At 47.0% G+C, this 9,400-nt stretch overlaps 1 protein-coding gene across 1 annotated transcript; it reads right to left on the bottom strand.

Annotated features, from left to right (window-relative positions):
• Positions 1-3,259: 3,259 nt before the first annotated feature.
• On the bottom strand, positions 3,260-9,181 carry GLCE (glucuronic acid epimerase; the record flags this gene model as incomplete). Its single annotated transcript, XM_010163055.1, has 2 exons — positions 3,260-4,284; positions 8,936-9,181. Coding segments are annotated over 2 exons (1,271 nt in total), but the record flags the coding sequence as incomplete, so codon positions are not given.
• Positions 9,182-9,400: the final 219 nt, after the last annotated feature.

Below are 9,400 nucleotides of genomic sequence, written 5' to 3' on the forward strand. Positions count from 1 at the left end.
AAGGGTTCTGAGGCATTGGAAGGGGTTGCCCAGGGCAGTGGTGGAGTCCCCATCCCTGGAGGGATTGAAGAGTCGTGTAGACACAGTGCTGAGGGACATGGGTTAGTCATAGGGGACTGGTCAGTGTTGGGTTCATGGTTGGACTTGATGATCTCAAAGGGCTTTTCCAATCCAGGCCATGCTGGGTGATCCTGTCTCAGAACCATGAAGACAATTGCTCATCAGGGCTCATCTGCAACCACACGCAGGGCAGAAGCTACCGCCTGAAATAACCAAAACGCTCCACGTTTCCTCTTAAGATAAAAAAATTTATTTTACAGTCTTATAAAGCAGCTTTACATGAAGCACAAACCTTGATCCATTTACTCTGTATAGAAACATAGTAGAACCTTTCCCTCTGCAAAAAGTCACGGCTCGCTGGATAGAAAACTAACGTGTGCACATTGTGCTTAAACTGCAAAGTCTGTACAGCTTTACAAAGGACTACCCTTCACAAGAGCATCCTGTAAACAATTTATTGCATATTTAACACATGGTCTATATCCCACATGTAAAAAATAATAATAAAAATAATAATAATAAAGTAGAAAAAAAAAAATACAAGTTCAATTCCAAGGTGAATGAAAATAGCAGCTTTCAGTGAATGTCTTGTACAATGGTCAAGAAAAACAGCACTGCCACACCGGTACAGTTGTGCTTGTGTGTCACCAAGTTTGCATCAACCCATGCGCACCATGTTTCCCATGAAGTCTATGTACAAGGAAAGATCAACCAGATCTTAGCGACTAAGACCTTTGTCAGTTTAAAGACTTGAAAAAAACAAACAAACCAACCCCAACTTGAGTGAATCTGATGAAGTTACGGGCGCTAATGGCCAATAATCATCTTCCACTGCACAACCCAATTAAAAATAAATAACAGGAGAAACCCCCACATTAACTCTCTTCCGTTCTACAACCTCCGATGGTGGTTGGTTGGATTTCCACGTGTGCTTAAGGCCAACAAAAACAGGATGGAGATGTTAAGGACAAGGTGGTCTGATAGGACCGATGGCGTTGGCATGGCCAACCTACACTTCCGAGCTCACCTACTGCCGGGTTGACTCTCGCAAAGCAGCGACGCTGCCATTTTTCAACTGGCATTAGCTAAAAAATAAAAATAAAAATTAAAAATAAATAAAAGAGGAAATTGTGGCCTCCATAAGGCACCGATACCATCTCTCAAGCAGGACACAAAGAGTCTCTTCTCTAGGTTCTCCAAAACGGGCAAAAGATGGAGGGAACATGCAGGAGAAAGATGTTTCTGCGTTTGCAGTAAGGACCAGTCGTTCGTGAAGGAAGCACATTGTTGTGGGTTTTGGGTGTGTGCGTGGGTGTGGATACACATGTTCTTAAAAAAAAATTCACCTCTGCTACCTTTGGTATTGAAATTTCTCCTGTGACATCCACTTCTTGTATGAGGGTTGGAACTGGATGATCTCGAAGGTCCCTTCCAACCCAAACCGTTCTATGAATGGATATGATCGTAGCATGCGTTTGCAAAGATCAAGTAATGATAAAGTTGTTGCAAATATCTGCGAGAAACAGAAAAAGCATCAAAAAAAATAGAGAAAAGAAGAAAAATAATAATAATCAAGAGGCATATTGTCCTCGTGCCCAGCCTTCCTGTGATCTGAATTAACTTTGTCCTCGGGATGAACATCTGAAGCTTAACCCCCACCTACACGTACAACATGGAATAGGATGGGGGGGGAAAAAACCCCCCAGGTAAGACATGTCCTTCCCATGCTGGCAAACCTGGGGAGCTTCGGAGTCTGGGACCCTCATGGCAAACACCATCACGACTCAAGAAAGCTGATAACTCAATATTTACTACGCTACCAAATTAAAGAACCTCTGAGCTAACGATGCGAGCGGTTGGTTTTACTCTTCTGGCTCAACCAGCATGCTACACGCCGAGAGGGCAGGATAACAGTGAGTGTAAGGGATTGAGAAATAGGATAAAGAAACCACCTGGTTTCTTCTGTGGTCCAACAGTAGAGTTGGATTTGTGTGTTTGGTTATTGCACGGGTACCCTTGCTCGTCATGAAGACAAAGCAGACCCAAGAAGCCAGCGCTGGAGATGTTAACGACCCCTTACACAATGAGTAAGACAGTAGGTGGAGGTGAAACTTGGTATTAAAGCACAAGTGGAGCTTGGAAAGCTCTAGGGTAATTTGAATTTTTTTTAAATGCTTGATATACTCGAGCAGGTTAAGAATGAAAATCACCTGTAGGAAAACCTTAACTAATTCCAACTGAATTTTTTCCTGTGTGCTGCTCAAAATGAGTTCCACGTCGTGCTCAGGAACTCACGATGAGTCTCCCAAAGAATGAAGTTGCCAAAGCTTAATGAAACCTCCCAGATGTAATTAAAAAAACACAGTACAAAACAGCGGGCTCCACGACAAGAGGTTCCAGCTACCAGGGAGGAGATGACACCAGCAAACCTGATGGGTGATGGGAAATTTGGTGTTATAAAAAGAGGGGTGGTGTGGTCACAGGTCCACGAGCCCCACTGAGTTGTGCTTAACGTGACGTGACCTGAAAGCCTGCACGCTGGCTGCGTGTCCACACATCTGTAAAGAAACCAGACAGCTAAAAGATTTCCGACCCAGAGAACTGAAAAAATAAAAGAATAAACCAAAATGTGTCTTTTTCACCACAAGAAAAGAATCTATATTAAAAAAAAACCCCCACCTTTAAAAATATACAGTCTGCTACCCAGGCTCCACGTAAATACACACTGACGGCGTCACACCACGGGATCTGCTAACGCTGTTCCAACATATACACACAGAACTCCAGTTTAAAAGAGGCCACAGACTTTTTTCAGGCAAGTGCTGGACTTTGAGAGACCTGTATGGCTTCTGCAAATATTTTCCTACAAAAAGGAAAAAAAAACAAAACAAAACAAACAAACAACAAACCCAGAAAATGTCCCCCAAACTCAGGAGCACAAAGGGGTTTGGCTTCGTGCAGATGGTTCCGCTGTGGAGCGCTAAGGACAGGTGAAGTTCTCCAAATCCTACCCATCAGACCCAAATATTTTCACACTGGAATGCAATGATTTCAGGAGATCAGTTTTTAAGGATCACTTCTTTGAAACAGTCCATAAAAAAAAAAAACAAAACAAAAACAAAAACAAAAATTTTAAGATGTAACTTCTGAAAGTTGTAGCTCCACGAGGCAGGAGGAGCGAGGGGTTTGGTTGGAAGCTCTAGTTGTGCTTTGCCCGGCCACCTCGCAGGTAGCTCTTCCACCTCTTGACGAACTCTTTGAAGATGGGAGACTCATCTATCGTGCTGAGGAGCTGGAGCTGGTTGATGTGGGTGGTGTGATAGTCCCAACGAGCCAGGTTAGGAGCTGTACCCAGCATGAAGTGTCGAAGGTCATAGATGGTCCCTGAGCCGGTGTCGTAGAGGGGCAGCATGGCCTTCAGGGACTCCATGCCCCGCTCGTAGAGGACCCGTGCCTCCTTCCCCAGCTTCTCCCCAGCTGTTTCTTTTAAGTCATAGAGCCCGATTAAGGAGTACATGAAGCCGTTGAGGACGAAGGAGCTGGGCGAGGTGGGGTACTCCTCGTACCAGTCGTGCCGGTTCATGAAGACGGCTTTCACCCCGCGCTGCTCCGACGGCAGCTTGTACGGCGCCGTCGCCCGCAGAGCCGAGCTGAGGAACGCGTGGTCCTTCGTCAACAAGTAAGCCCGGACCAAGGTGGAGATGGCCTGTCCCTGTGCCATGGCTGAGTACCAGCCTGGCTCCAAGGATTTAAACCCTTCCCCTAACTTTCTTGTCACCATGATGGGCCAACCACCCCTTTCATCCTGGTTCCTCACCAACCAGTTGCTGGCAGCAAAAAAAGCCGCCATGTGAGCGGTGGCCGAGATGGTGATGTTATCGAGGAAGCCTCTTCCCTTTGCTACCAACCTCACCACTCTCTTGGGCATGATTTTGGTCTGCTTCACAGCTTTTGTGTTCGAGAGGCCAACGCCTTTCCGCAGGTCGGTCACCAGGTCTCTGGTGAGGGTGCTCCAGCTAGTCCTGGCACCGATGCCGTAGTAGATATCTCGGTCCTTAAAAGCGATGAGCTGGGTGTTGGAAACGTAGTGCACGGTGAAGAGCTGGTTCTTCTCTGTCGTCTCGAGAACCACAGAAACGCTCCCGTTTGTTACGAATTTGAGATCAAAAGAAATAATAAAATCTCGAGAGTTGCCCAGCTGCAGAGACACCCCCTCGGTATTATCTGCAAAACAAACAGACAAAAGCCTTGTTCACAGAGTCACAGAATGTCAGGGATTGGAAGGGACCTCGAAAGATCATCCAGTCCAACCCCCCTGCCAGAGCAGGAACCTCAATGAGATCACACAGGAAGGCATCCAGGTGGGTTTTGAATGTCTCCAGAGAAGGAGACTCCACACCCTCCCTGGCCAGCCTGTCCCAGGGCTCTGTCACCCTCACTGGAAAGAAGTTTCTTCTCAAGTTGAAGCAGAACCTCCTGTGTTCCAGCTCACACCCATTGCCCCTTGTCCTACCATTGGGCATCACTGAGAAGAGCCTGGCTCCATCCTCCTGACATTCACCCTTAACATATTTACAAACATTAATGAGGTCACCCCTCAGTCTCCTCTTCTCCAAGCTAAAGAGCCCCAGCTCCCTCAGCCTTTCCTCAGCAGGGAGATGCTCCACTCCCTTCATCATCTTGGTGGCTCTGTGCTGGACTCTCTCCAGCAGTTCCCTGTCCTTCTTGAACTGTGGGGCCCAGAACTGGACACAATATTCCAGATGTGGCCTCACCAGGGCAGAGTAGAGGGGGAGGAGAACCTCTCTCGACCTACTAACCACACCCCTTCTGGTAAAGCACTTATTTCTCCAAAACATTGAAGCTATGAAGTGAAGCTTCCAGAGGTAAGCCCTCTTACCAAGCGGGATCCAAAAGCTTTTAGGGCAGCCCATCAATAATTCAATCCTTTCTGCATGCAATCATATATTATTTAATTAAGGATAAAAGTAAATCCGTGTGCGAACGTCGACTCCCGCGGCAGCGGGGAGAACACGCTCGTGTCCCACATGAACACGCTGCTGCAGCTCTTCGCTCTGGAGCTCAAGCACCCGTGGCTTGGTCCATGGCTTCATCGGATGCTTTTGGTACCTGCTAGATGGAGGGGTGCAAGGGACACCCAGCAGGGTTGGGGGGGACGGGAAAGGGCCACCAATGGGGAGATCTTACAGCTGCCAGCACTGAGACAGAGTTGGATTTTCCCTCCAGGATGAGGCACAGCAGCTGAGCTGTGAGAACATTGATGCTCCGTGGTTTTTCCCTTTCTGGAAATCAAAATATAAACCAACAACCACCTTTTTGTTCCAAAGGGAAAAATTCACTTGGCAGAGAAGACACCAAAAACATGGCAGCACTTGAGTGGTCACATTTCTGAATAAAGCTCCACTTTCAGGATAAAGAAAAATCAATCCAGGGGTGCAGAGAAGCAGGTATTTAGGATCCCCATCCTGGAACTAATATTTAAATCTGTGACTAAAATTTAAATCTATGACTTTTTCCCAACTTTACAGTTCCAAAAACCAGTGAGCTGATTAGTTTTGTGGAAGAAAAAAAGAGAAAATAATATAGAAAGAATAATGTGTTAAAGTATTTATTCATCTCTCCATTGGCAAAACTCAAGTTTAATTAAAAAAAATAAAATTAAATAAAGTTCCCAGGCCATGGCACGTAATAAAAACCAGTCTTCTCTCACAGGCTAGAATTTAAAATGTAAAATCAACTTATCCTCAAAAAACCTATACTAGAAGATCAAAGGGCTAATTAGTTTGTAAGACTGTGTGCAAATCCTGTAGCTTTGAAGGCACAGAGGGATGATAAACACTTAAAGACAGTCGTCTTAAATTAACACCTTGCCACAGCAGAAAACTCTCCTGCACGGAGCAACTGTTTCCCTTCTGCTACTTCCTGACATGTGAAATATCCCCTAAATATTTCTGAGGGCAACCACCAAGGTCAGGTCAGATTCCTCTGCAGCTTTTCCCCATCTCCCAAACTAATCTACAGCATTTTGCTACATCCCAGCATGGCCTGGACTGGAAAAGCCCTTTAAGCTCATCGAGTCCAACCATGAACCCAACACTGACCAGTCCCCTATGACTAACCCATGTCCCTCAGCACTGTGTCTACACGACTCTTCAATCCCTCCAGGGATGGGGACTCCACCACTGCCCTGGGCAACCCCTTCCAATGCCTCAGAACCCTTGCAGCAAAGAAATTCTTCCTCACATCCCATCTCAACTGCCCTGGCCACAACTGGAGCCCATTTCCTCTTGTCCTGGCCCTTGGGCCTTGGTTGAACAGACCCATCCCCACCTCTCTCCACCCTCCTCCAAGGGACTTGCACAGAGCCACAAGGTCTCCCCTCAGCCTCCTTTTCTCCAGGCTCAACACCCCCAGTTCCCTCAGCCACAAGGGAACTCAGCACACTTGTGCTCCAGACCCTTCCCCAGCTCCGTTCCCTTCTCTGGACACGCTCCAGCACCTCCATGTCCTTCTTGGACTCAGGGGCCCAACACTGAACCCAGCACTCCAGCTGCAGCCTCACCAGTGCCCAGTGCAGGGGGAAGAGAACTTCCCTGCTCCTACTGGCCACACTGGTGCTGATCCAGGCCAGGATGCCCTTGGCCTTCTTGGCCACCTGGGCTCTCTGCTGACTCACGTTCAGTCAGCTGTCAATCAACACCCCAAGGTCTCTTTCTGCTCCAGGGGGTTGTTGATGCCAAAGTGCAGAACATCACATTTTCCAATCCTTTAAAGTAAAAGCTTCACGCCTTTGAGTTCTGGGAGATCAGCATCTGCTTCAGGAACAAGAAACTCAGCTCTTTGCTGCACAACATTTTGCTCCTCTGAAGAAAAAAAAAACAAATAATCTAATTAAAAAACCCCACTCGCAATTCCTGTCAAGTGAGTTTTATGGTTCCTTGTAAATAAATGGCTGTGTGATAACAACGTGAATTATAATAGAGGGGGAAGAAAAAAAAATAATAATTAAAAAAAAAAGAGTTTTAAGGAGTGAAGGAGAACTGAAGGCTGCTCGTTGTTTGTGCTGCCCTAAGTGCCTGTAAATCCATTACTTCAGGCCATCTAAGAGGAGCGGATTCATAGCGTGGCCTTCGAGCCCTGCAGATTACTCTGCCATCACTAAAGGACGAGGAGAGAATACAAACCAGATCTTCCAGCCTTTCCTCTCCCCGTATTTATCTACTACAAAGACACAAGAGTGTTCGACAATTTTTTCCCTCGAGACCCCGGCCTAAGGTGCCAACTGAAAATTACTTCATTGTCTTTTTAAGTAATGGACTCATTAATTCTAATGGGTATTGATTGAGGAAAAATACATTACGTCCTTATTAATGAGCCTGTCCCAGCACAAAGGAAACTCGCCCATGAAGTAATGAATTTCTCTGCTAAGGATGAAACAGAACACGGGCAATTGAAGAGACAGCAACAAAATGCATCTTGTACGGCTGCGGGTGAAGGAGAGTGGCTCTACGTGGCCCCAGGTCTTCACCATCCTCTCCCAGTCCTTGTTGCCTCGTTCAAGGCAACTTGGATCAACCAGAACTAGGATCTCAAATTTTGCAAAAATAGTTGCACCCCAACAAAGAGAGATCCCGGGTTCAACCGGAGAGTGGCAAGTGCTACGCTTGCTCCAGGCTGAAAATAGACATTATCTACCATCATGGAAGTCATCCTTCTCCTGCACTGGGCACTGGTGAGGCCACAGCTGGAGTGCTGGGTTCAGTGTTGGGCCCCTGAGTCCAAGAAGGACATGGAGGTGCTGGAGCGTGTCCAGAGAAGGGAACGGAGCTGGGGAAGGGTCTGGAGCACAAGTGTGCTGAGTTCCCTTGTGGCTGAGGGAACTGGGGGTGTTGAGCCTGGAGAAAAGGAGGCTGAGGGGAGACCTTGTGGCTCTGTCCAAGTCCCTTGGAGGAGGGTGGAGAGAGGCGAATGTGGGTCTCTTCTCCCAGGTAACAAGTGACAGGACAAGAGGAAATGGGCTCCAGTTGTGGCCAGGGCAGTTGAGATGGGATGTGAGGAAGAATTTCTTTGCTGAAAGGGTTCTGAGGCATTGGAAGGGGTTGTCCAGGGCAGTGGTGGAGTCCCCATCCCTGGAGGGACTGAAGAGTCGTGTAGATGAGGGGCTCAGAGATCTGGTTTAGCAGTGGACAGGTACAGTTGGATTCGATCTTAAAGGTCTTTTCCAACCAAACCATTTATGATTCTATCATCTGTCAGTATCTGCTTATCACACGTCAGTGCTATTTCCCAGGCTTCACAGCTGGTTCCATTATTTTTTTTCTGCTTCTATTTTGAGACAGAAGTTGAAAAGCTCAGGAAATGTGACTTTAACTTCTCCCTGCCCTCCACGCATACAGCCACTTGTTTTTTCATTAAAAATAATGTTGAAAAAGCAGTGATGGAGGGAAAACTGAACAAAAGAAAAGCTCCAGAGGTACAGAAATCATAGAACCATAGAATGGTTTGGGTTGGAAGGGACCTGAAAGCTCATCCAGTCCCAAACCACTTGCCAGCAGCAGGGACATCTTCCACTAGACCAGGTTGCTCAAAGCCTCATCCAACCTGGCCTTAAACACTTCCAGGGAGGAGCAGCCACAGCTTCTCTGGCCAACCTGGGACACTGTCTCACCACTCTCACAGTGAAGAACTTCTTCCTAATATCTAATGAGACGATGTTCTCAGGTGAGATCTTCAGGGTGGGAAGTCAGGGCAGATAAATGCCAACACATTAATCCCAGCAAGTTAAACCTCCCCTGGTACCATCTGTAGAAATGAACAGACCAGGTTTATCTGGCACACCTTTAGGATAACCCACCTGGAGCAACAAACTGTTTGACGTTAGTGAACTTGGCTTTCTCGGGCACTGTGGACAGAGAGCAGCCCTTGGGCACCGTCCAGTCCCCGGACCTGCCAGCTCTGTCCTTCTCCTCAGCTGTTTCGTACACCTCGACGTGAGGTGGTTTCTCCGTCAGGTTCTTACTGTAGTGACTCAACCCGTACTGTGCGATCTGGATGGGGTAGAAATAGCCTTGAGGTCCCCACTGCGTGGACAAGGGCACACCTAGGAGAGAAGAAGAAAATGAGTGTTTTATCAGCATAACTTCAAACTCTGCTCCTCCTCCTCCACACCCCATCCCTCCTTCATGTCTAGTAAACAATATTTTTAGGCTTCACCATTAGTTAAGACGGGAGGAAAGTCCTGTTCAAGGACTTGAATTTTTCCTTTATACACCCAGATCTGTGATTACTCAAAACTAAGCGCATATGAGTGGCAAAAAAG

Source organism: Antrostomus carolinensis, unplaced genomic scaffold, assembly GCF_000700745.2.
Source record: "Antrostomus carolinensis isolate BGI_N321 unplaced genomic scaffold, ASM70074v2 scaffold10642, whole genome shotgun sequence".
In the NCBI taxonomy this organism is placed as follows: domain Eukaryota; kingdom Metazoa; phylum Chordata; class Aves; order Caprimulgiformes; family Caprimulgidae; genus Antrostomus; species Antrostomus carolinensis.